General features: G+C 40.7%; 1 protein-coding gene across 1 annotated transcript in view; it reads right to left on the bottom strand.

The window, feature by feature from the left end:
• Positions 1 to 17443: 17443 nt before the first annotated feature.
• GAD2 (glutamate decarboxylase 2) overlaps positions 17444 to 26783 on the bottom strand; it is a 37417-nt gene continuing 28077 nt past the window's right edge. The window contains exons 12-16 of the mRNA XM_085318317.1: positions 23496 to 23574; positions 21631 to 21780; positions 19962 to 20069; positions 18302 to 18391; positions 17444 to 17621 (exon numbers count right to left, since the gene is read on the bottom strand). Coding sequence (XP_085174443.1) covers positions 17448 to 17621; positions 18302 to 18391; positions 19962 to 20069; positions 21631 to 21780; positions 23496 to 23574 — 601 coding nt within the window. The 3' untranslated portion in view covers positions 17444 to 17447. The remainder of the gene's footprint in view (positions 17622 to 18301; positions 18392 to 19961; positions 20070 to 21630; positions 21781 to 23495; positions 23575 to 26783) is intronic.

Below are 26783 nucleotides of genomic sequence, written 5' to 3' on the forward strand. Positions count from 1 at the left end.
TAATGGAGTTTATGTAAATTCTAATAATCATTAATGCTTGCTAAATAATGTGACATACACATATAATCCACTGTTTGGTATACAGAAAGACATGAGCTAACATAATATAGGCTAATGCATACTTTAAGGTTGTCATCATCCTAGTTAATCTTTTCTTGATCCTTGTTTTTCTGCTCGAAAGGTCCCAGGCACATTCCACCCAGAGCTCTTTCAATAGAAAACATCGGTTTAGGGTAGTAAATGAAAGACTATGTCTCATTTGACGTTGGTAGATTTACTTTATTTTCATTTTTCAACAAATGCTTTATTTCTCTCTATATATATTGTGTGTTTATTTCTGAGACTCTGAGCAGGGTTGATACCTGTTCAAGATATATTTTCAAAGGACGTGTGGTATCCTTGCATTACAGAATTTTACAGAAAATAAACCACGGARCAGAATTAACAAGGAATGCAATCTCTGTCACAGGTCTATGGGATGTTTTAAAAAACACCAGCAGGATCTGGCACTCTCCATTTTCTGTTCATTTCTATAGGAGCACAGTGCTTTTGTATGTACTGGATTCTATAGGTTTTCCAAGCAAATTTAAATAAAACATTAGAGATTCATCATTTTACAAGTATTTTAAAGCCTTTGTGTACGTTTTGTTCATATTCACATGAAACACAAATTATTATCTTGATTCTTGGCAAAGAATTGGTTTGTCACACCACAACCCAGCCAGAATAAGGGGCACCATATCCTGAAACTGGCCGAACTGATGCTGCTCAGCCTCTTCTTTCCCTTGAACTCGCTTGGGCAGTAATCAACATCAATCTTTTTGGGGGGTGCTCGGCAGCCCACTCCTAACCATGGAGGATGGACCCAGCCTTCAAATTTCTGCCCTCTCGGTGAGGTGGAAGCAGCAGGTTGGAAGCGGCTACTTTTACAAGCTGAGGTCCTTTGCCTTCTCCAACCACCGTTTGAATTACTCGGGCTCTCAGGCATGTGGAGTTAGCCCAGAGGCACATTAATACCACTTCTACTCTATAGCTCATTTTTTTTTTGTAACACAGTCTGCCGGTGTGTTGAGTTGGAGGGACAGCATCTGTGGCGACKGCCAGCCGCAGCGTCCTGGGTGCTGCAGCACGCGGTGGGGAGGCGCGCAGCCCACCTGGCTGAGCGCGCTACTTGAGACTCAGCTCAGGGGGTTAGACTGTGAGCCGGCATCACCCCCCGCTTTCCACACAGTATCTTCACATTTGCTTACCTTGCCTTTTAAGAAATCCTCCCATCCTTARTTCAGACTGGTGCAGGACGGAGAACTCAAGGTACCGGGCAGTTTTTGCTCTTTGTTAGCATTCGCCAATGTTAATCCACCTCCTGTGTGTCCCTCTTTCCTTCTTAGTAACCAATTAATTCCTAAAATGTKAAAGCTCAACTTCATGCCCTCCCATAGTCTCATTCCCTCGGTCTTCCCAAAATCAGTCTAGACACCTATGCTTTGAACTTCTGGTTTTAAATTGCATTAAATTAAGTATCTTTAAAGAAGTGGTAATATTTCTAGGAACAAAGTCAACTACAAAGTACAACTAAGGTTTCTTTTATTCACAATTTAGTGCATTTAATTCCACACTGCTTTTCCCCTCCGATGTGTGCCTCATTCTCTTTGATAAAATATTATCATTTTAGCCATATGGCCATAAAAAACGGATGAAGCCAAAGTATGATACAGACACAAACATGAGCAGAAAAAGAAATTGAAAAATGAGCTACTGCAGAGAGATACAGATTCATGAATTAGAAACACCGTAAGAAAATAAGATGAGAGAAATGATTATCTAGTGAATTTCTAAATCGTAGGTTATTAAATTTTTTAGATTGAAATTTGTGACTAGAAAAAAAATTGGGAATCATTGTAATCATATTTAAAATGTTGTTTAATTGTACCAACAGCTTCCTCCAGCTAGCCTAGTAATGAAGGATAAAGTATATCCCAACCACTACCAATTTATTATTAGCCTATTTACAAATTCAACAATTCAATTGCACAGTCCTTGGACAGCCGGTTTCTTTTTTAAATATAATAAAGTCATAGATAAAAATGAAATAAAAATTTCAGATTGGTAAATGAGCCACTGGGGAGAAAATTACAAGGTCCCATGAATACTATCGAGGCACAGAGAGAAAAGGCTAACAGAGAAACCTATCTTCGTAATGACTGCAGAAACTTTCACATTCAGTTTTTCCCACTGCCTGCCTGTCAGGTAAATCCTTATGATATTTTAGGTCAGGTGAGCTCCATGTTATTGATATTTGATATCTAGAGGTACTTTCTGTCCTTTCCCCCTACAAATTCAGGTATGTATTAAGTAGTTAAAACTGTCATGTCCCAGAAGTTTGATTTCTGTAAGAGCAGCAAGATTACAACACTGTGAAGTATGAAATTACTACCCACTCCTGAAATACAGTCCTTTCCATGGAGAAAACCTAATAAAGCTTGGGATACACAGTAAGGATATCAGGGGAACACTGAAACCCTGAAAGGAAATGAGAGTTTTTCGTCAAGGCCAGGCTGTGCTCTAGCAGCTGAGGTGYAGAATTCATTTCTGTAGGCAGCACGCAGTTAGCCAGGCAGCCTCAGCCAGCCACTACTACAACACAGTGTGTAGTTTAGTTTCTCATTAGATAGACAGGTCTTAGCTTCATTCCACGTAGATCTTTTCCCTRAATTGAAACTATTGTAATCAACCAAAAATAGCACATTTTCCATACTATAGACTAGCTTTGATGTGTGGGTTTAAAATATTCAGCCTGCTATAAGGGTTGCACTTTTTTTGTATGTGTTTAAGCTGCTCTTGGCTGCAGGGAAGCCAAAGAGTCTCACTTGTATGAAATAAACTTTTCTGTGTGCAGATAAAGACCTTTCTCCACTGAATTTGGGTCTTACCACAGTGGGAAACAGCCATGTGACGAACCAGGGTGTGACTTCAAAATACGATTGATTGTTGCTCTGTTCCAGTGCCTGGTTTAGGATCTTCTCTACTTAACTTCCATCTAACATCTGGACTTCCAATGAGGCTGGTCTCTGGAAAAAATACAGATCTAATTCTCTGTGTTGGCAATGAATGTGAATGATGCTGAAGGATCCTGTCCATCTAACTTGGCACACAGTCCAAAGCAAGGGGGTCTTTTCTGAGGTCTTAAAAAGGCACCTACCTTTCTCCATGAACCTGGGCATTCATGTAGTTTAAAAAGCTGGATTTGTCACACTAGGTGGTCAAACCATACTGTTTTAACTGTGCTTTGGTGTTTAGCTGTTTTACCTATGCGTGTAGGCAGAGGACATTTGGAAACCTTTACTTCTAAAGGTTAGGACATCTGGCTCTGCTCTGTCAGAGGGCAGGAAGATGTGTGTGCCRGAAGGTCGTATGTGGCATTTAAAGCATAAGGTAGGTTGTGTAGGTCTAAAGAATAGGAAGCCTGACTATCTTGGCTGTGAGGCATGGCCTTGAGACATGCCTGTGTGGCTAGTGGAGGGCTAGGGTAGCTGCAGGGGTGGTAGAGAGAGGAGCTTCATCTGAACAAGATACTTGTGCCTTATGGGAGGTGCATCATGCAGTGATGCAGCATGGCCCAGGAAATGTCTGAATATGGGATCTACAGTAGCTAAGTTAGTGCATGAACTGAACGTCTGATATTAGCAAGCTGGAATTCGACTCTTGGCTCTGCGTGAAGATTTGTTGACTGACCACTTCAGAAAGGATATGAAAGATTTATGCTGGAGAGCAGTAATGAAAATGAGTGTCCTAATGTAATAGAAATGATCAAATGTTTATAAAGAAATCTCCGGCTCACAAGCTTTGGATTTCAGCTACTGCATAGACTGGATCCCAGCAGCACAGTGGGGTTCACTGGCTGTTTCAGCACCCCAGTAATGCATCYAGGGATGAATCACTTATAGTTAGCAGCTCTGGGTCTTTGTAGGGGCAAGATTAGAAACAGGATCCTTCTATCATTTTGGAAAGAGGATGGAAAAATTAGTTTCTGTGCTCTATAGATGCATAATGGCACCTAGAAGCATTTGCCACAGCTGAAGGGCCACCATGTGACACCTCTCATTTCTCTCAGAATCAAAGTGCTGCAAGCACACTCAGATGGCAATTGCTATCGTTTGTCTTGGTGCACAGCTTAAAAGCACTTTACAATCTACAGCTCTGAGTGGAAGACTTTCCTCTTATTTGGTAGATGTGTGTTGTCAGTATAATGTGATAGTGCAGTATTTTTTAAACAAGATGAGCTTTTTCTTCTTCCACTCATTAGTCTAAATTCTTGAAAACATTCTCAGTGGAAGCAAACCTGCAGAAAATCAGACATCTCCCCCCACCTGTCTTTTTCCCTCTTAGAAAAAACATACGGTAAATTAAAATAACACAAGCTGGCAGTACCTGTAGGAAAATCTGCTGGACTCWGAGCGACACTGCTTTTTACCAGCAGTTATGTCTGCACTGAACATTTCAGTTTTAGCCTTTTAATCTCTTTCATTGTCTGATAAGAAGATTTTGACACAAACCAACAGCATTTGATTGGTTTTCTGTCATCTCTTTTAAATTCCAAAGGATCTGGGTCTGGTACATAGTGAGTTTAGTGGAGCAAAAGCCRCATGATCATGTAGCACTATTACTCCACTACTGCTAGAAATTTGTCATTTTGTATGAGAGTGTTGGCAGGCTGCTTCTCCCTATTAAACACTGATGTTCTACAAATAAGCCTTCCAGGTAATTGTAGCAAGAAGTAAGAAAAAAAATGATGACTTCATGAGACTGAAATGAATGCATTCTATTTACATGCACAGTAAATTTTCTCTTAGGAAGCTTTTATTGCTCGCCCCATGATTCTAGAGTGAGGAGAGCTGAGGATCTGCAAGAGGARAAGCCACATCAATCAGGCAGTATTTTGATCTTATCTCTCCTCATCATGCAACTGCTGATGGGTGGTCAGATTTGGGAAACACAAGAACGTTCATTGTTGCAAACCTTGATCAGAAACTTAGTCAGCTTTTAGCTATCACTTCTTGAGGTTTATAAAATTGAGCTAACCTTTTCATTTTCTATCACTTTCATGTTCCTTTACTCTTTTGGAATTTAGCTGTTTCTGAAAGCCTGAGATAGGATCATCCAGGCTGTTCATTTTGACATTCTGCCATAACCAGCAACAGTAAATGCCAGAAATTTCACCTATAAACCTTTACCCCCCAAATGTTCATCTTACCTCTCTTGAATTCTTAGGAATTCACAGTTTGGGTAAAGAATCAAAATTCTGGATGTCTGTCTGCAAACATATATTTTTCTCTTTCACCTCCAAGCACAATTAGCTGTGAGAAACAATGTCACATAAAATAATTAGCAATACATTTATTCAAATCTGCTCTACAAACATCAAAAAGTTGTGAGATATATACAAGTCAACAGTGTGACAAATATACCAGATAACTAAATTGTTTTTTTCTTGCTACTCATTTGCCTTATGCTCATTGCCTTAYACATACATAGTTATCACAGGCAAAATGATATAGAAAGAGGGAACTGACTCATTTTATTGTAGTTAATGCACAAATTACAACCTTTGGTCCCTCCGGCTGACTGTGCAAGGCAACCTCAGTCCCTGGCTTCCTCAAGGCCAGTTGTGATAGACTCTTCCCTAAGAGCTCAGCAAATGGGTAGAACAAAAGGAAAATTGCTCCAAAAATGGAATGAAGTCTGGGAGGGGAAAAGGGCCAGGTGAGTTCCAGATGTAACCTGAATTCAACCAACTTTGATCACTTAGTTACAGTGGACAAAAGTGCAGTTACAATCTAAACATTTTTGAGACATATAATTTCTACATTTTGATATTGAAGATACAACATTAATTTTAAAATGACATTTTTTGATGAAAATTTGATCTAAATTAAGAAAGGGGTTTAAATTGCTAAACAACTCCCAAAGAAAGCACAACACTGCTTTAACAACAGCTTGTGGTTGACCAGAAATTAAATAGTGGGATAATTTTTTTCACAACAATAAAAATTCATTTCAGGTCAACTTGAATAGGTCATTCTGATTTTTTTTTAATCTCTTATCTGAAAAATCCATTATTCCTCTACAGAGTCTCTTCACTCTATTCATTCTTATTCCCTTATTTCTCCCTCTTCATTTTTTAAGGTAAATATGCTTTCCAAGTCAGACTGTCAGAATATATATAGTAGCTGTTCTGCAGTGTCTGGTGCCCATTCTTATTACCTCATGCATACAAACTTGATTTTTATACCTAAAATTATGTTTAGGTCAGGAAAAAGACTTTTTATCCTMCAGAGCTTTGTAATCATTTGCCAATGTCTCACCTGCGAGAAAACAGATGAATGCATATCTTCTGACACCCATCTCACACAATGCATGGAGACTCGGCAGGGGCGATACGAGGACTCGACCATGAGTTGCTTCCTATTATTCTGGCTGACCCTAAACACCTTCCTGCTCTGCTCAGATAACACTTCCACAAGGTGATAAATAATAGCAGCATGAGTGCAGCTCTGAGGCACACTMTCCGAGAAAGTGCCACAGCTGAAGAGTTATTCTGCCCCAGCAGTGACAATACCAGCGTCCATTTGGCATTTGTCAGTCAGGCCCTGCCTGGCCCCAGGGCTCAACCAATTTGTTAGGAGTCATAAATGGCATTCAAACAGATGGACATTAGTTCAGGCAGCAAAGACATCCTGTAAATTATGTGGATCATAAACTCRGTCCAAGTCCATTTACAGGCAGTGGGAATTTTGTCATGGAGTTGCGTAGAAGCTAGATCAAACTCAGCTTGAGTTGGTGTAGATGAGCAGGAATATGTCTGTCAGAAACTAACGTTACAGGGATATTTTGTGACCTATTCACCACAACATTAGGTTAATTTTCAAGACCAGTTAGGATGAGAGAGTGTCCAAGATCACCCAGATGCAAAGACAAATTAAACACGAGTCACCACGGGACAGATTTAGCTTCTATATTTCATTGGGGGCTAGGTCAGCAACGTCCTCCCATTGCAACACTCGGCACAYCCTCCCCCTTCTCCAGTCCCCAGAGAACTGGCACCCTCCCCTACCAGCCCCCTTGCTCCTGTACCCCGCCCTCTCTTTTCTCTCCTTCTCAAGCTCTAGCCTAGTATAGGAGAGCTGTCAACCTCATGCAGTTTTGTCTACCGAAAATCATACAATATCTATATAAACAAGTGATTAATGTGCCAATATATAATGTGGCAAGAACATGTAGGCAAAACAAACTTAAAAGTTAGAACTCATCATAGAAGATTTTGAGTTTGTTTCCACAGTCACAGTTTTAAGGRATTAAGAAATGCACCCAGATATTTCATCTAGCAAGCACATGTGAGTAAGTCTGAACTCACAGTTTTCTCTTTCCTTCTTCATTTGTTATCTTCAAAACCTAGTTGTGAGTGTAATCTCAATTTCCTATCCTAATCTCTCTCACAGTACTCAGATTTGAGAACCATTTTTGGGATTTTTTTTTTTGTTTGGAAACACTTAGTGATTTAGGAGGTACCCAGTAACCACATGGTTAACTTATGGTAGCAGAAGTTTGGAGAGTTCTCAGTTCAGAAGGTCACTGCTTTACTGAAGAAGGRTAATCTTTATAATTCCTTACATCTGTTATAACATTGACTGTCTGAGATATCTACAGATCTCTTGCTACTTGAATTTGCTATAAATTAACTTAGTGTTGATCTACAGAACCAACRCATAGTCTTGAAAAGTATAATTGAGAAGATGTACAGGCAGTCACAAAATAACCCAGAGTTGCTGGCTCAAGTCACAGAAAAATATAGCTAGAAGGACTTCAAGAGACTGTCAGGTCCATACTTCTGCTCAAAGCAAGATCAGCTATTCCTTGCTTTATCTTAACATTTGCCCATCCGTTCTGAAGATACAGTATCCCACAATCTCTCAAAGTAATGTATTCTAATGCTTTACTGCCCTTACTACTGGAAAGCTATTTCTAATATCTAATTGAATATTTTCTGCTAGAATTAGGCATATTATTTCTTGTCTGAGTCTCTGTGGCCATGGAGAAGAAAAAATTCCTTCTTCACTATAGCAAACCTCTAGATATTAGATTTTCATCATAATTTTCAACTTTTTTCTTTAGGCAGACCACTGCAGTTCTTCCAGTATTTCCTTGCAAGGCCATCCTTTTTGGATCTCCAACAATTATTTTCTCTGGACATCTTCCTGGAAGTGTAATGCCCAAATCTGAATATTATGTCCCAGTTGAGGCTCTACCAATCACTGGTGAGCAGAACAGAGGAATGACTCAATCTGTGTTGCAAGCAATTTTCCAGCTCGTATAGTCCAAAATGGTAAATCCTTTTCTTCTGTGATTTTAAACATTTTAAACTAATAATTGATCCTCTTTTTTTTTGAAAAGCTACTGCATAAACTTTCCTGTCCCTAACCTATGACTGTGATTATTCCTGCTTAAAGAGGCATCTCACTTGCCTTTACTGAGATCTAACTCATTTTTCAGACTATTTTTTTCCAATTTTGACTGTCTTGAATTCAGCTGTTGTCATTTGTGTGTTCTTCCCAACCTGTTGCCCATCACTGCATCCTATCATCTGTGCATTTGATAAGCATATTCTGTATTTCATTGTCCAAACCGTTAATGAGAACATTGAGCGAAGTCAGGTCTGGCGTAGACCCCTGCAAAACACTCCCTTTATGATCTAGAGAGAACTCTCTGGRCATGTTTATTAACCAGTTTTGTACCATCTCCATTGTAGTTCCACCCCAAATGTGTTCCAGCAGAAGGATTTAAAAGCAAATCTTACCTCTTTTAACACCAATGAGCACATTATCTGAATGTACTGAAGTAGATTCAGATCCCATTAGGCAGAAATAGAGATTAGATTTTAGACTTCATGGTGTTCTTGAAGGTCTCAACCACCAATCCACATAATGAGAGGGGAGACCTCCTCCGGGAGCCTTTCTTGGTCATCTATTTTGTCTGGTGCTCATTGCCTTGAGCTCTCCCTATGGCAATCCTCATGGAATTGGGTTTAGTCCATATTCAGTGACTAAGAGCAATGTCTGTGCAGTAATATAGTAAAGGATGATGAGTAATAACAGACAACAGCTCATGCATGGCCTTGGACATTGAAACCAACCCAAAAGGTGAGAGGATTGGTGRCCAGAAATGGGGATTCACCCTTACTTTCCTAAATTTCTGCTTACAGAACTACCCTGGACAACAAGGAGCTTGAGGTAGGGGCATATCAGCTGAAGTAATAACAGAGATAGCTGTATCCTGATGGAACTTACTGGGTAAGACAGTCAAGAACACAATAGTTTCTACTTGATTACTTTCTGGCTCTTGGCAGAACCGTGGAGCCAGTGACTACGTATTTATCTGACCTCTAGAAGGAGCAACAGACAGCAGAGAAATTAAGGGCTATATTCCTCACTGGGCAGAGGGGTAGGAGTGTTGCCACTGCTGCAGGGCAGAGCCCCAGCATGAGCAAAAGTCTCATGACAGGGTGAGCTTTCTCATGGGAGAGAAGCATTGTGTAGCATTAGTTTCCTCCCCCAAGAACAAGGGGAACAAAGAATGTCTTAGTTGAGTTAGAGAACAGGGAAGTACAGAGAAGAGAGCTATTTATGGCATTGCTGCCAATTGCTGCCTGGCTCTAAATATGCCCATACCAGCTAATGAAACACAGTGGTTTGCTAACTATCTCTGAAGACCTCCTGGAGCAGCTGTGCTGCTGCCAGCAGCCTCAGAGTGGATGAACTGTCAGTGAGAGACCKGCATAGAAGCCATTACCATCCAGAAGAGTAAGTCATTCCCTATTCTTGATGATATCCTTCCTGTCAGTTCGCAGATGGGCAGAGRTAAAATGACCCCTTACATTGTCACTTTGCAAATGATCCAACATCTCACTCTAAAGCTTGACCAGAAATGCTCAAAGGAAGACATATCCTGGCATATCCTAATCCTTCCTGTGAGGTGTTTGGAGCATGAGTGCCTCTGCCCTGTTGCTGTCTGATGTAGCTCTGCGGACATCCTCAGGAAGACGACCTAGAACCATCTGAGTAGGCTGATTTGTACCGACCTTGCTGAAGGCTACCAMTCGCTGGAGTACACTGGCCACCTCTACACTGCACAGCACTTAGGCTAGTTTTTTTTCTGTGTACCATAGGGTAGCATTGGGGCATAATTTTTGATTTTCAGCACTTTTTGGTCCAAACTGTAGGAATTAATGAGATAGCTCTGTTACCTCTTTGGAGTGACATCTTTATATGTGACACCTGTGTGTTTGTGCTGTACTYGAGGGAGAGCAAGGGTATTTTTCAGATGTTAGGCCCCATGGGGTAATGTAAAAGCCTGTATCCATATGGTCTGCTTGCAATGGACTATGTAGTGAGGTATCCTGTCAAATGTGGCYAGTTTCSTATCGGGAATTAGTTTTTTCTTTCTAGAAAAAATCTAAGAGTAAAGTTGCCTACAATGTGGGAAATACGAAGGCTAGTGATCAATAGCTACAATTTATTCAAGGTTCTTACCAGAATTACTGCAACAAAATTGCTTTCAAGAACAATAATACACCAGTGGTTTCAGCTGCATTGCAATTCAGGCATCAACAAACAGATCCAGTCACTGGGTGTTTTTTTGTGTTTGATTATTTTTATCTCTTTTTTTTCATAATGACAGGAGTTGAAGGAGCAGAAGAAAAGAGGAAAAATGATTGCAAATTGTCATCTGCAAAAGACAAAGCTAATCACTGGTAAATAAAAAGCAGACTTTCAGAAGCAATGGCAATGTAGTGAGAAGATAATCTGTGCATACCTTTTGGGTTGCAAGTGTCATATCAACAATACGTGCTTTGCCTGTAGATTTTCCTGGAGCACCAGCTCATAAAAACACGACACTGTGAATTAAGACAAATGGCAACAGGAGAAACGAATCAACACAAATTGAACCGTATTAGGCACAAACAAGGCAGTAAGTAAAGCGTTTGTATCAATTGACATTTTTGAGTACAATTGTTAATCCCATGTATTTCGTATTTCATTTGAATATGGCCATTTCTCTGGACTGCTGCCATCTACTATAAGTTTAGGAAATGTGATATAAATAGACAGAGCTCTGCTTGGTAAAGCGTGGGAAACATCCATGTAGTGAGCAGTATTACACATGCTGGTACTACACTGGGCACTGTTCCTTGTAATACAAAAAAGAAGTGTCTTTAAAAGAAAGGTTGCCTGTTTGTGTGGTTTTCAATCTTTTTTGATTGTAAGCCCTCAAAATATTTCTGTGGAAGTTGAGGACCCCTTTAGAAATTGCGCTGCAGAGCTACATGAACTTGTTCTTTCTGGTCATCAGTCACAGACCTCTGAGAAATAATCCATGTCGGGTTACAAATCACAGACTGGGAGTGAGTAGTCCGGCAGACAGAACACTGTACTGGGACTAAGGGTTTGGGGTTCATATAATGAAAAATAAAGTGTCTGAACGCCTTTGAAAGAATTGGCATCAGGCATGTTTTGCACTTACTTTGTGCAAGAACAGGCACACGAGCAGCTTACACCATAGCTGAACTTGTGTCTTACTTGTGCCCTGGGGCAATAACCTTTACCCTGTTCATGCAGTGTGAGTTTATGGAACAGAGGTTTCACCTCTAGTGTGTATTCTAATGCAAGAATTTCAGCTATAGTATGCATAGGCATTTATTTTAATACAAAAATAGATACATATTCCTTTTCCTCTCAGACCCAATTTCTTGCTTCACTGTACAGTGTAAAATATATACACCTGAATCCTTCAGCACCATAACGAACAGTGCCRTGACCTACAGCCGTTCTGTCTTCTCAGTGAACGGGAAAGTCAGGTCTGTATTTCTTCCAGCTGCAGCACCTGGCTTTCTGTTAACGGCTGAATTGGTCCCTCTAGTTAGGCTAGTCAGGTAGAAAACTGATAGTTCAGACATTGCAAGTCTGAGAAAATAGCACATAAAAGACAGTATCCTGTGGATTTCTACTGGACTCACTTTCTACCTAGAATGATTTTCTATTTGGCAGTTAGCCTAAGTCAGATAAAAGATTTACCTTTCCTTGAGTTCTCTCTTGCTTTATTTCTTCTTTAACCATGCTGGAATATGAGTTTAATGCTACTAACTTGATATTTAATCTTCCCTTCTTTAAAGCTGTGGGTTCCAGGGTAGGTGAGGGCTTCTCCCCAGGTCCCTCCTTGAGCCCATTYGCAGAATACCAGGCAGCACTCATGAGTAGCCAGAATTCTGTAGGACTGAGACCCAACCATCTCATCAGTCTCGTGCTGGGGTGGTTCATCTTCGACTGTCAGAGCAAAGGGACTGCAAACTTTTGTTTGTCATCTGTTCCTCACCATCTCCTGTGCTCTAACAGGGCTCTAGGTCTGAGGATTGCTAAGAGTTGCAGAAGAGCCTATCATTTGGGCCACTTCTTCTACATCAGCCTCCGGTAGCTATTAAGTACTGAGTGTCCCTTTTCTAAACTTAAATTATGTYGCAAAATCCATTTTGTATATTTGCTTGCTGTTTTTACTGCTACAGATGTCAGAATAATGTGCCAGCGTCCATGCAAAAATAAAAAAACAAAACAAAACAAAATAAAATAAAATAAAATAAATAAAAGGCCATGGTGTGTGGAGTGGATTACCCACGGTCACATGTGGCTTGCTGTGGTGCAGACTTTGATCAAACTGCACTTCTGCTGTCAGTGAGTGGTGCCGCTATCAGCAGTGACTATGTTTCCTCTATCTGCATACCGCATAGGCATCATCAGTAAAACATGCTTCTGTGTTTTGTTAACATAGTGCAGTTTTGTACTCTGTATCAGGAGACATCCATGTCTTCTGTGGAGGAATATCCATTTAGGCAATAAAGAATGTGTTTAGTAACTGGAAGAGTGTCTGTCTGAGTGAATTTATTTACCACAGATTAAAACTCCAAAGTTTGTGACCACTCCAAATATGCATCCCCAACTTCAGAGGTGTTATTTGGCTATGTGCAGGCACCATTAGGTTTGCTCATTCAGCTAGYGCCTGCTTTGCAGAACCTGGTTTAATTTCTGGGATGTTATTTATTGAAGTTTTACTAAACCATACTTTATTAAGTCGAGGGTTAAGAACTGAACCACGAAATATGTTACCAAACGCACTAGACGAGCTCAGTGGCCTGTGCAGTGGTGGAGGTGAGCCATTTGGGATGGCTCTGGGCAGGTTTTTGAGGACTCTTCTTGGCTTTGCGGGGTTCTTCTTTGTCACCACCCTSCTTTTGTAGCAGCCTGGCTCTAGGATGGAGTGGGTCACAGATTAATACTTTGCTTCTCCTGGAGCTCTCTTGGACCAGGACAACCTTATGCTGACCTGAAGAACAGTTCCTTCCCAGACTGAGGAACTCAGTCTTGCTGTAGGAGAGCTTTGGTCAGATATGTAGCCTGCATTTTGAAGAAACATTAATTAACTAAAAAAAAAGATTGTGAAGATTGTTAAGCTGCTCAGGTAGAAATAAGCTGTGGGAAAAGGGGAAGAAGTGAGCCATGAACCAGAGGAGTGGGGGAACTGGTTGGGCCTGAAGAAGAGAAGGGGAAGCTGCTGTGGGGGCCATGGCGTGGGGCACAGCTCCTCAGCAAGCCGTGACATTGCCTGGGGGCTTTACGCTGTTCCACTGCACTGCATGACCCCAGCCAGCATCAAACTTGAAATTACCATGCAGTTGTGCTTCCCACTGGGGGAGGAAAAAGAAAAGAAAAAGAAAAAGAAAAAGAAAAAGAAAAAGAAAAAGAAAAAGAAAAAGAAAAAGAAAAAGAAAAAAGAGAAAGAGAGCCTCCTCCTCAAGATCCAAGATTCTTCCTGTGCAAAGTGCTCTTTTGGGGGGGGGAGGGGTTTGGGATAAAGAGTAGAGAAGCAGCAAAGCAGAGCTTTTGCTCTTGTAACAGACCTCACAAGGAACCAATCTTCGTAAAGCTCCGTTACTCAGGCTTTCATGGGCCTCTCCTCTTGCTGGTCATCTTATTTGACCTTCTTCAAGCTCAGCTGGGACATGYTTGACTCGGTTGGGCAAACCTGTCCCATGTTGCCCTGTCTTTCAGGGAGACGGCACGCAGCTCTGCGTGCAGAAGGTTCACAGCAAAACACAAGCTTCATTTACTCATGTGAAAGAGGTTAAAAAATAATACAGCAGTGCTCTCTCCTAGTGCTTCATTAGAGTAAGGAAAATATTATCCCCACAGCTTCTCCCTCTCTCCCTTTCTTTACAGAGCTTCTGACTGGGCTCTGCCTGGGTGCTGGGACTCAGCATTCAGTTCAAATGCTCCTATAGACTTAAGGACACGATATACAAAATCTCATTTCAGGCATAAGCTTGCTAAATGCTGCCATTTTCATAATTCTRTTCTGTTTGCTCTCTGTATCTGACATGTAGCTGTGCAGCAGTTCAGTGAATGGAAAGAAACTAGAGTAGACAGGTAGCAGATTTTGGAGGACTGAGGCCCTAGGCCAGGGGAAACATGAGGATTAACATTTTTTTTTATTAGTTGTTTTGCCTTTTTTAATCTTGTGGTCTGTTTAAACTTTTGCCTTCATATAGTCTGAGAAGTGCCCTGATTGCTTTCACTGCTGTGTTGTAGGCTGACTTCGGTCTATGGCTAATCTGGGGATAGAGACTCAGGGAGTAAAAAGACAAAAACAAAACAAAAAACAAAAAACAAACCCTCAAAATCTGAGCTTGCCTGAGAATAAAGCAATTAGCCCCATCTTGTAAAGATAAGGTAAAGGAACAGCAGTTTTTCACTAGCATGCCAGTGCTGAGTATATCCTCAAAAGGATCTGATGATGAAATTCACTTTTTTTTTAATGTTACAGTAATTAACATACAGGAATCTTCTCATCAAAAAAAATCCAGGAAGAGAGTTAAACATTCTCTTCTGTGGGACCTTACTCTGAGACGGCATAATTGGTAAGGATGGTTTTCTCAGTGCTGCTAAAGAAAAGACTCTCAGTCACATTTTACACTTTTATTTGGATTTAGGTCAACAACACAGATAAAATACTTTGGTCAAACACAAGAACAGGTTGCTATGCTGCTCTTTCCTGGCTGCAATAAACATAGTAACGTGGAAAAAAATGCTGGTTCTTACGGAACACTGAACGTAAGTCTTGGATTGGCACATACAGCTATAAATACATTGTTTGCACTTAGCAKTTTAAAAACAGAATTGCACATGCAAGATGTAACCAGGCTACTGATCACTTCCACCGTTGTCCCTTTATTTTTTAAGCTCTTTCCTTGCCTTTTTCACAGCAAGAAAGACACATACAATTTGCTGCTCTTTCTGGTATTTCAGTGATTGGTCTGCTGATTTTGACATGTTCAGCAAAGGTCACATTTGAGTCCTTGATAGAATTGGCATCTCCTCTCTAGCTTAACTTGTAACGTTGTGCACTGTAGACAGCAATGGAAATCCACTGAAGTGAAGTGAGAGGTCTGCCTAAAAGCTGATGAGGAGAGRCTAATATCAAGCAAAGATATAGCAGAAAGACTGATGTGAGGGCAGTTCTTACAATACCAAGAGTAAATACTACTACCACACAAATAATGACATATCAATAATATATTGTACAAGCTTATACAGCAACACATGTTGATTTGCAACATTGTACAGTTTAAATCTAAAGTGCACAGCCTCAATCTGAGGTGACGAAACAGTACTATCAATATAATAAAGGCAACACAATTACAGACACAATTTATTTCCTCTTCTTACTTCATGTCCTCCTATTACATTGAATCAATACTCCATTTATCTTTTTTAGATGAAATTAAAACCACATTGCACTTTTTTCTTCTCTTCAAGTATTTTTGAGACAGCAAAACAATATTGCTTACAAACARAAGTTGGACATTTAGGCAAAGTTAAAACCAAAACTTTAATAGGGTTATAAATAGACAGGCCCAARCCACAGAATTCTTACCAGCATTTCCAGATGTTGAGGGGGAAAAGGATGAATTTAAGTTTCCATGTCAGAGTCATTCCTAATGCTAAGGAATGATGCAGCATGTGAGTTCTGCAAGAGTGGTGCCACGGTGTCTAAAAACACCTATGTGGCTCTGCTTGGGCTGTATTAGGCAGATGTAGCTTTATCTCATTTTTTTCCAGCAATTTCAAAAGCCTCTGCAAACAATGATGTAGTCTAGTACTGGGAGAAACCTTTGTCAAACCAGTTTGTCACTTAGACTCCACTACTGTCATTTGGATTATACTCACATTTAATTTAGATCTTATCTTGCAGACCTGTACATCTATAAGAAGTCCTTACCATGCTAATGTAGCTATGAGATTTCATGCTATTTCTTTAGACAGAATTTTAGTCAAATTTAATTTTCAATGTAATCTTATATTGCTCAGAGTAGAAATGATTATGACACAATCACTTAGTCAGATATGTGACTTTTTTGGATAGGCTTTTTTAAGAAACAGCAAAGAAATCATCCAGGTACAACCTTATTTCAGTCTTGGTTAGCACTGTATCTTGATTGTGCGTCTGCTTAGTTAGGCCATGTGGGAAACATAATTAGGAACAACAGCATCCTATTGTTGTACTGTAATTGATCTTATTAAGGGGTTTTAAGAGCTGCAGTACTCTTGAGGTTTTTCAGTAATCAACCCTGGGGATGTACAATCCATGTGACATGGAGAAATGAGGCACTGATACCTCTTAAAAATATACGTGGGCTTATGTTTTAAAATAAGCAGCAATAAATATTTGAGGCACCTCCGTCAAAAGAAAAAGAATCCTAGTTAACTTTCATCTTCTGTCCTTGCAGTTTTATAACCCATATAAAATAAAATCTTTAGTTTACAAAATAGGATTTTATATATATATATATATTTCCTTTTGTAAAACTATACCTATTTAAATACATTTGAAATGTTGCTATAGGCAAATTAGAAATTCTGTTCTAATACTATGAAAAAGGCAAAATACTTTCACTTTTAAGCGTACAGCTTGTATACTTTGTTTCTCAGTATCCTCCTTCCCCCAATTTGATTTTGTCACCATTTCGGGCAAGTTTGGCATCATTCAGTCTGATTGCTTTTACTTTAAAATAGTCATTGTGTTAACGTTGGGGAGAAAATTGTACATATCTTCTGCTCAACCTTATTTATTTCAATGCAGCTTTGAGTAACTAATTATTAAAAAGGTATTCTAAAATGCAGGAAAGGACTTTAAAGGAGCCATGTTTCTTGATTTTAAACTGTACTCTACTCCAACGCCACAATATAGAAATAGATTTACTTTGGAACAAACCACAAATACATTCGCACAGTTTGTGACAACTTAATTGTCTACTTAGAGGTCCAGAAACAGACTTTCACGCCCGATTATTATAAATCTTGTCCTAGACGTTCTATTTCATCAATCAGGAAATCGATGTCTTGATGAGTTGCTGCTGGGTTTGAGATGACCATCCGGAAGAAGTTCGCTTTGTCTCCCAGAGGCTGATAGCTCACCATGGTTGTTCCATACTCCATCATCCTGGCTTTTATCACCGGGGCTACCTGTAATGGTGCATAACAAAAAGCAGGGGGTTATTAGTATTATTATAGCAAAAAGCAAGGGATTATTATTACTGTAACAAAAGGCAGAGCATGTTTTATTTTTCTATAAAGAGCTACAAGAAGCAGTTAAAAAGAACATAAGTCCAATATTGACAAAAACGTTAACCTCTGTTAAGGAATAAATGGCTTATTGAAAAGATGTTGGGTTTATCCTGTTTCTTTGTGCTGCTCTTAAAATCAGTGGGGAATTATCCTCCCTACTTTCTCAGTATTGCTGACACGCAATTGGCACACAGGGACTRCTTTTTTTTTTTGTAGCCCTCAAACACATTGTTACAATCATTTTCCATCTTCTTATCGTATGCCAGAGCGGCTTACTATGATGACGCTATTGTCAGTGTTTGCTGAGTTTACTGACTGCAGTTTACATGAACTTCAGAAAAAGTAGCCAGAGTTCGAATAAACGCTCCAGAGAAGAGGCAGACCCAAGGAGTACCAAACAGGGAGACCAGAGCAAGGTGGTGCCAGACTCACCTTTAGGATAATGACCGTGGAGGTGTCATTTGCTAGAATATAGCTAGGTGACCTTCCCCTGTGCCTCCGTGGAGATCATTTTGGGGATTGCCTGGCTGTCAGGATTTCAGTGCTCACTACACGATATCCTGGRTAACGTTACTTACCTTCATAAGGCGGCTCATCCTTTCTTCGTTATCTTCCATACTGCGCAAACTGGGAGGTATATACCAGAAGCAGACGTTTGTGTGCTGAGGCTAAACACAGAATAATAACAGTTCAGACTGTAAGAAATGCTCATAATATCTCAATTGCAATTATGCTCATGCCTTTYGCTTCTCTCATACATCATTTTATGACAGCAATCAATGGTTTTCATTATTGTAGTCCTCTGAGAGTCATCATCATTATTAATGCAGAAAGGATAATTTTAGGCAATTTATTCCCAGGATGTCAGATGCAGAAACAYATCACCCAGCTGTGCAAATACATTTATGCCCAACTGAGAAGCATCTAGACTTTGTAGATGCTGTCCCCTCAAGAGGCTGAAGGGAACGTGTGGACGAGACAACAGTTTATTATAGATAATTTAGATGTGAGGGCCATGGCAATTACTTTTATTACACGACTGCATAATGTAGAACCTGGTCCTGTAAACAGGACTCACAGATGGCCTAAGCTATTCTTACACTTGAGAAATTCATTAATTCTCAGTTTGGTGCAGATAGTGCCTGTATGAATACGCACGTACCTAGCATCTTAGCTGGCTTAGCTGACATGGAAACACCAAGTAGAAAGGCATAAAGTAAGACTCCATTGAAACTTCACGCATTTTTGCACTCTCCCAGCAGCTGTCTGCCTTGCTAGACTCCTCTTTGCYGGCTGCTAAATGTACAAGTTACAGAGATTCTCGCTGCTGTCGGTTCCTTTAGCCATCATGAGATCTGGTGGGCCAAATTCAGTGACGCCACACGAGGGGCAGGAATAAATAACACAGTGGCATGTGGGTATGAGCCTGGGATCTCTGTCTGAAGAACTGTGGTGACATCTATCCTGTGCCGCAGAGCACCGAGGCTCATGCCAGCGGTGCGGTTAACTACGAGGCAGCAGCGTGCTGCGAGGCAAAGCCTTCCCCTGCAAGTACGGAGAGCAGGAACTGGCACCGGTCCGAGGGGAAAAGCCAAAATAAGATGTTTTTTTTCTCTTACAGGCAAAACACGAGTAGCTTTGTGACGGAGGCTGCCGTCAGGCCTGTGCCCGGCTGCGTGCRCTCTGCGACAGCCGGGAAGCGCTGCAGCCCCGCGCGGGACAGCGCGGCGCGGCCGGCGGGCACCGACACGCGGCAGGCTGCAGCCCGTCCCCCCGCAGGTGCCGGCTGAGCACCCAGCACCGGGGGGACCATCCCAGCTGGAGCYGCTGGGCCCTCCCCGGGCTGCGACTGACCACCTGAGGCTGCTGTAACAGCACTGTGCACCACTGGTCTTCGGAGTCGTGTGGGGCACCAGAGAGCACGTTCAGGACAGACCCTGCGTTGGGACAACCGCAGCCTCCTTCGATTGCCACTGCGTGTGCACTGCTTAGCCCGGGATGCCAGTGCTGCGTTCCCACGGGGTGAAACTGTGCAAACTGAAATCCTGCGCACAGCCGCCTCATCTCCCTTGCCCCTGGATCCCAAAGAGAAGGAAGCTAATGGCACAACAACAGCTGTTGTCAGAAGGGACACAGTTTTCCGTCACATACTTCTTAGTTTGACCTGTTCGTAGCATCCCAATACCTGACTAAGTCAAGTGGTGCTGACGAACTCGGTCACTATGTTGCAATACATACCTTTCCATCAAACACCATTTCATACCCTTCTCTGTTCTTTATTTTATTATATAGGTACTCTGCAAGCTCCAAGCACTTATCAATTTGTGCTTCAAATCCTGTGGTTCCCTTTAAAGAGAGAGAGAGAGAGAAAAGAACTCAAAGTTTTTTGGCTATCTGTCCTGTGAACTGACACAGTGACAGGAACATGCAGCACTTGTCAAAGCAGCAGTACAAGTCACTTCTCGGGAGTCTCYGTTGGAAAGATTAAGGATGTGGTTCTGTCAGATGAAGGACACTTTCTAATGCAGAGCTCATTCATCTCTASCTTGTGCCACTGACTTCTCTACGATCACCTTTGTGAAATAAGCACAAGATCCAGCTCAGTGCTGAGCAAAATATTTGTGACACCTCTGCTGAAGAGTGCTGCTGGTGGTGGTTTCTGCAGAGAGTCCAAGCACTGGTTTGGACAGCCTGGGTTGGCATGGACAAGGGCCTCTAGAAAAAAGTGTCGAGCTCTATACCTGGGGAGCCTTGTATTTCTTTCAGAACAGGGGATTTTAATCTTCCAGAAGGGATGATCTGGTATCTTTTCCTAGCATATTTATTTTCTTCAAATTAAAATCTCAAATGGCCAGATGTTTTCGGAGACCAGCTTGAGGTCTGTAGCAACTGAGCGCTCTGTTTAGATACTGCCCTATCTCCACAGTATTTGTCTCTCTTCTAAGTGGTACTGCATAAACTCAGAGATTGTGTTTTTAAGAGCTTCAGCAGTTCCTGCTCTGTTTTCCAGCAGAAGTCGTAATCCTCTAGTTGGGATATCGGAATTACTCCCACAGTCACTAGCTGTGATGCCACAAACTGAGGATCACAGCATGGAGGGGGAGAAGGRGAACAGGCAGCTGGAGTGGATAAATTGCTTAAGCAATGTGCATTCTATTTGCTAATGCAAACAGTACAAGTAGGGTGTGAGGAGAGAAAAAGYAGTACAAGGCGTATCGAAAAAATGTGCTTTTTAGGAAGAAAAGTCTCTGAATAATAGATGCATGTCCCTGCTAAATCTGGTCTGGCACTGCAGAMCTGACTTCTGAGCCAGGTCATCATCCATCTGTGGACAGAGCTTCTGGCACAGGGCGGACCTAGCRCAGCTCGGGGAGAAAGCCTCGGGCTGGAGGGAAGGTATGCGGCTGAGACCACCTGCCGCTCCAGYGAGCCGAGAGAGTCCAACAGCTATTTCAGCCACAGAAACTCGCCCTCAACTACCCTCTTTACAGACTCCCGCACCTCCAGCTATATTTGTTGTCTGTCTCAGAATTGTTTCCAGAGTTTTAATGAGGCACATGAAGTCTTTAAGGCTTTCTGGAAATAAAAACAGTGATGTCATCTCTGAACAAACCTGAGGCAACCTGACATACTAGATTGAAAAAATAAGTGGAAGAAGTTATTTAACAACATTCTACAAATACAGATGAACAGATGATTATGGCTATCTCATATTCCCCGAGAACATATTTTGATCAGTTTTCCTCTGCTTTACCAAAGATCATTCCATATTTCCATACGTTCTTTCTTTCATTCTATATATGGGAAATTCAGGTCAGATGTGTTACAAAATGATGATTAGAGAAAAGAAACCTGTATCTAGTGCACATTATTTTAATGTAAACAAATACATTGCAGGCAGTCCTACCTTTGCCCTCCACATCAGCCATAGCTTGAAGACATCAACATGCCGTCCACATTGCAAAGCCTTGTCTCCAGTGTCRTAAGATAGGTCGTAGTGCTTGTCTTGTTGAAAGAGGTAGGAAGCATGCATTTGATTGCAACTCTGCATCAGCCCCTTAGAAAGAGACACACACACAMAAAAAAAAACATTGGCAAAAATGTGACTATTGTCTTGAGGGCTGCTTTAGGTCTAAACAGCAGAGATTACAAACATGCAAATTCAGTGTCCAACTGAAGTATCCAACCACAAGAGAAACATCTAAAAAACAGACAAAACCAGACTTAGTTGCTTAGTGGGTTCAGTCTCTTATATTCCATCCAGCACCCAGGACACTTTGCTACTTGATCCAGCAATGTGTAGGCCTCTCCAAGAGCCAAAACTTTTAAAATCAGCTTTTGGATACCGCAGTTCTGAGTATAATTACACCTACATTCATTTTGGATCTATCTCTTTATTCTTTGCTCTGATTTCCATTTCTCCTTTCCTTGGAAGGCATTCTGGTTGAGTCAGGCCAAGGTAATTTGGTGACTAATCTGAAGAACATCACACCACTTTCCTAACTGCTTTTATCTGTGCTTTTTGTTTTTGTTTTCCTTTGTAGGAATAGATCTCTTCTAAGGAGAGATCCTCTGCAAAGCCCTGTGCTGCGAAGTGGGTGCTTAGGTGGTGCCGAAAGCTTTGCACAAATAAAAGAGTATGTGGCCTCTAAACAGCTACTTCTGGGTGGAAAGACACCATTTTGTGAGGCAGCTTTGTGGGAGGGCCAACATCCAGCAAGGTGAGGCAACTTGTCTCATGGAAAGGATGAGGTTTCCTTTTCAGCTTTTAAAGTGAAGTGCAGAGAGTCATGTTCTGGTTCTGGTGAAGTACTCAGCCAAGTTTAAAATACACCCTAGGGCTGTTGCTTAAAACTGCATTTTCCAGTCCAAGAAGAATCAGAACTTGGCTATTTATCATGAAGTCTAACCTATATATGTAACTCAAAACTAAGATGGTAAAATGAAGGGGGAAAAAATTGGCTTTCTCTTAATCTGAGCCATCTGTTCTCACTAGAGCTCAAGGATGGTACTGATTGCAACCAGGCAGGATTTGTCTCAGCGAACTGACCCAGAGGGCAAATAAAAGCCAGCTTCTCTCTTCCTAAGCACAACCACTTTGTGTACAATCTGTTGTACAGCTGTTAGCAAAACAGCAACCAACTTTTTGATAGCTGATCTGATAACTGGTGGTTGTATAGCAGCTGTCTCAATAACCAATGGTTATATGAAAATTACAGGCTTGAAAGGTAATTCAAGTCCTAGTACTAAATGAAATGTGTACTTTTTATTCCAAGTGAACTTAGTGTTTCCTTTTTATTTCCATGCTTCCCAAAATGAAGATATGGATCAGAGCCGGGCTGAAATATTTCTCATAAAAGCCTGGAAAGTGTAATGATGCCTAGATTCTCAACCAAATGTCATATTGCATTTATAGTGTATCATTGTAAAAGGACTAGATTTTGCCGTCGGTTACAATTTATGCTACACAGAAACTAGAGGGTTACAGAGTTATGCCCTAACAACATAATTTAGAACATTTTGAATGCAAAGCCACAAAACTCTGTAAAGATATTCCCATTTATTGGCTCTATCAAATCAGCTAGACAGCCATTTTAATTCCCTTTTGCACTCACAGCCTGAACACATAACTAGAGGTTTATTTCTCAGTTTCTTTCATAATCTTCATCACATTATCGAATATTAGTTATGACACAGTTATGAGGAAACATACAGGATTTTCAGAAATAAAATAGCAGAAAGAACCAGGGGAACAAGTAGATGGAGACATACCTCTTCTCTTACCAGCAGGGCTGAACACTGCAGCGGGACRCCCATCATCTTGTGTGGGTTCCAGGTCACCGAATTGGCCCTGTGACAGTAAACCACATTCAATGTGAATTCAAGTGTACAGTGAGACACTGTGGTGAAACCACGGAGACATTTTGTAATAATTAAAATAATAATGGCCATGTAGCAAAGGGCACCTTTTCCTTTTTCTGAGCAAGCAAGGCTGAAAATAATCATGAGTATTATTAAGAAAACAATGCCTTTGTAAGGGACCTAATTTGCTCTAGTTGGTTTTTGGATGACAATCCTGGCAATTTACCACAGGATAATTGCTCTCTCCACTAAGCTTAATCAATATAAAACTTTTTGGAGAGTCATCTGTACTTCATAAATATAGGACAAGCTTCTCAAAAACACCCACTTGACTGATGAACTTTCTCAAGGCACATGGCTCCTAAAGATGTAGATAAGAAGCTAGCAGATTAGCAGATTCCCTCCCATTGATTCTTGTTTCAGTAAGATTTAGGTAACAAAGGCATTCCTTAAAATTCCTTAAATCCTTCTGGGCACCTCTAAGTTTCTGAGCAGGTTGGAAAACCTGGCCAAAAGTGATTTTTCTCATTGCTCCGCTGATGGTAAACCTTCAGATATCTTTTGACTTTAGCTGGGCTATGATAATTCACACAGCCAGAGGATCAGGTCCCAAATTACTATAGTAATAAACATAGCACTACACTTCTACATCACGGTCWGAGCGTGCAGACCTTCAGGACACTTTGCAAAACAAGCTTTCAGCTAGATATTGTGAACAAACAGGGTGCTGGCATAATAAAAACTAGAGGGGAGACTTTGGGACTGTGGCAAGGACGGAAAAGAGGATTGTCCAGTTCTTTATTGTTTTAATCTTGTGTTATGTTTGACTGATTATTTGTAAATTACCGTTATTACGTATGATGATTAGCTCATGGATGTATACATTAGCATCCCATTTGGCAGGCTGTCAAGGATGCATACTGCACACGATTTCATTTAGTTCAGTGATATGAGTTTTGATGGTATATATTGGTATAAATCTGTTGACTGAGGCATGTAACTACTTCAAGGACCCAGGATGGCACCTGGAGGTAGCATATCTGTGAGCAGAAGTGAGTATGTTCAAATCTGGCAATATTTTCCTTTGTAGGATTTGGAGGCAATGTTATGGGTATACATATTTCCTTATCGTTTCCTACAAGAAGGCTTTTCACGTCTTCAAAACAAGCAAATCCAAAATGCTCATGGATACTGTGCAGCACTTCTATGCTTTCTTCTTTGCTATTCAAAGGGAACTGTGGAAGGGTCCGATGAAAAATCTGTAGGGAATAGTCTTTCACAGGCAACATCTGGCCACTTGGCTTGGCTTTTTGAGTATTTGGCAGCATTTAATCAGCTCAGAGTCAATCATCTGATTACAGTGCCAGAGCTAATGATTCTGAACATGCATTGAGGCCTATGGATTTCTTTTGATATGATATTTTTTCATTTTTATCCGTGCCTACACAGAACCAAGCAGAAATTCTTTAAGAGCCTTCTAGGTAACAGTAGTGGTATGGATTTTCTCAAGCAAAAGAATTATTTACTGACAACAGCAGATGTTAATTATCTGCCTAAAAATTTAGTTTACTCTAAGGTCATCTATTTCCCCATATTCATCCCAATTGCGCATGCAACAAAATTGCTTACATAAAATAAAAATCCACCATTTTTCATTTGTTATCAGTTATTCTGGGCTTCAGTCATCAATATGTGCTTAAATAAAAAGCTGACTGAAAGTACCAGTGAGGGGGAAAAAAAGCTACATGGACACATAAGATGCTTTTTCATCTCACATTCGTCTAAACAACTCTAAATAACTGAATACCAAGCACCTACATGATTTTGTGACTATGGATCCTAGACAAAAAAAAAAAAAAAAAAAAAAAAGAGGAAGAGTTTTCCTTTAGAGATTCCTAATGGATAACTGTAAAGTATTAAGACAGGCAGAATTTGGCCCTCAGACATTATAAAAGCAGGCTGAGGTCCAGCAAATCTCCTCTAAAGATGCCCACATTTGATATCTGGACAAACTGAAGTGAGCTGTTGCATCCATCAACCAGGGGAACAGGACTGGAAATGACAAATTCCATTAATTCATTGCTTACCATATGGAGATGGCACTTATCAAAATACTGGAGGAACTCCAGTGGAGTTGTGGATCTAAAGTTTATTAAYTGGAAATATCTCTAATATAGGTTCAACCTGAATATCTCATTCTAGCAGAATTTGGATGATCTGGGAGGCAAAATCTGTTTTTTGTGCTCAATCCTCATAGGCTGCTGGGTAGATTTTTCTAACCTTGGATATTTGGATGTATATCCTTTTTAAACACAGTATGTAAGCTTGCAGTGCTCAAGGCAGTCTTAGCTTAAATATATCAAATTTATAGAACCATTCAGCGCTCTCCAAATTCTGCATGTGAGATATATGAGAAARGAATGGAACCATCAAGGTATTGTCCTAATCATTAGGAATGGGACCAGGAAGTTTTTTGCAATATTAATTGGCAAGGAGCAGCAATTCTGTTAGGAGATAAAAAAGGCAGAGGAGAGCAATAGTCTAATCTTAAACAGCATGAGCTTCAGAAAAAAATACACATGCAGCTGGCTAAACCTAGCCCAGTACATTGTTTCCAGCAAGGGGCCTAAAGAGGTGCTTGCAAATAACACAAAACAAGACAAGCATCCCCAAGTACTTCCTCACGTACTCTCAGTGGCTCACAGAATTCCTGAATGGTTTTTATTTGTCTGTTCTATGCACTTATCTAGTCTCCCCCTAAGTGCATGCAAATCTTAACCTCCTTTGGCAAGGAGTGCACAGATTAGCTATACGTGTCTGAATAAACAGCTGTTCATAATTTTAAACTCGGTCTTTTCAAACACTAAACTACATTGCTATCATTTATGTTCATCTGTGTGTATTTGTAATGTTCATGAGCTCATGACTGTGTACAGTCAGGTGCAGATTTACTGAGAAAGCCTCACTAGGACGGCTTGGAGGAGTGCATCCTTTCCATGAGCAATAGAGCAGTGGTCAGTGACTGCTGTAACGCCTGGCCAAACGGGAGGTGCAGCCACCTTTCATATTTAGACTTCAGCGTGCAAGACCTCCAARGTTCATTTCTTACAGAAATGGAATTGCTAATTCATTATAGATAGTGAATCAGAGGGTGACACAGAAACCATGCTGGACTGGAGAATACATGTTGCAAGAAAT

Source organism: Rhea americana, unplaced genomic scaffold (genome assembly GCF_003343005.1).
Source record: "Rhea americana isolate MKP2758 unplaced genomic scaffold, rheAme1 scaffold_53, whole genome shotgun sequence".
Classification (NCBI taxonomy): Eukaryota; Metazoa; Chordata; class Aves; order Rheiformes; family Rheidae; genus Rhea; species Rhea americana.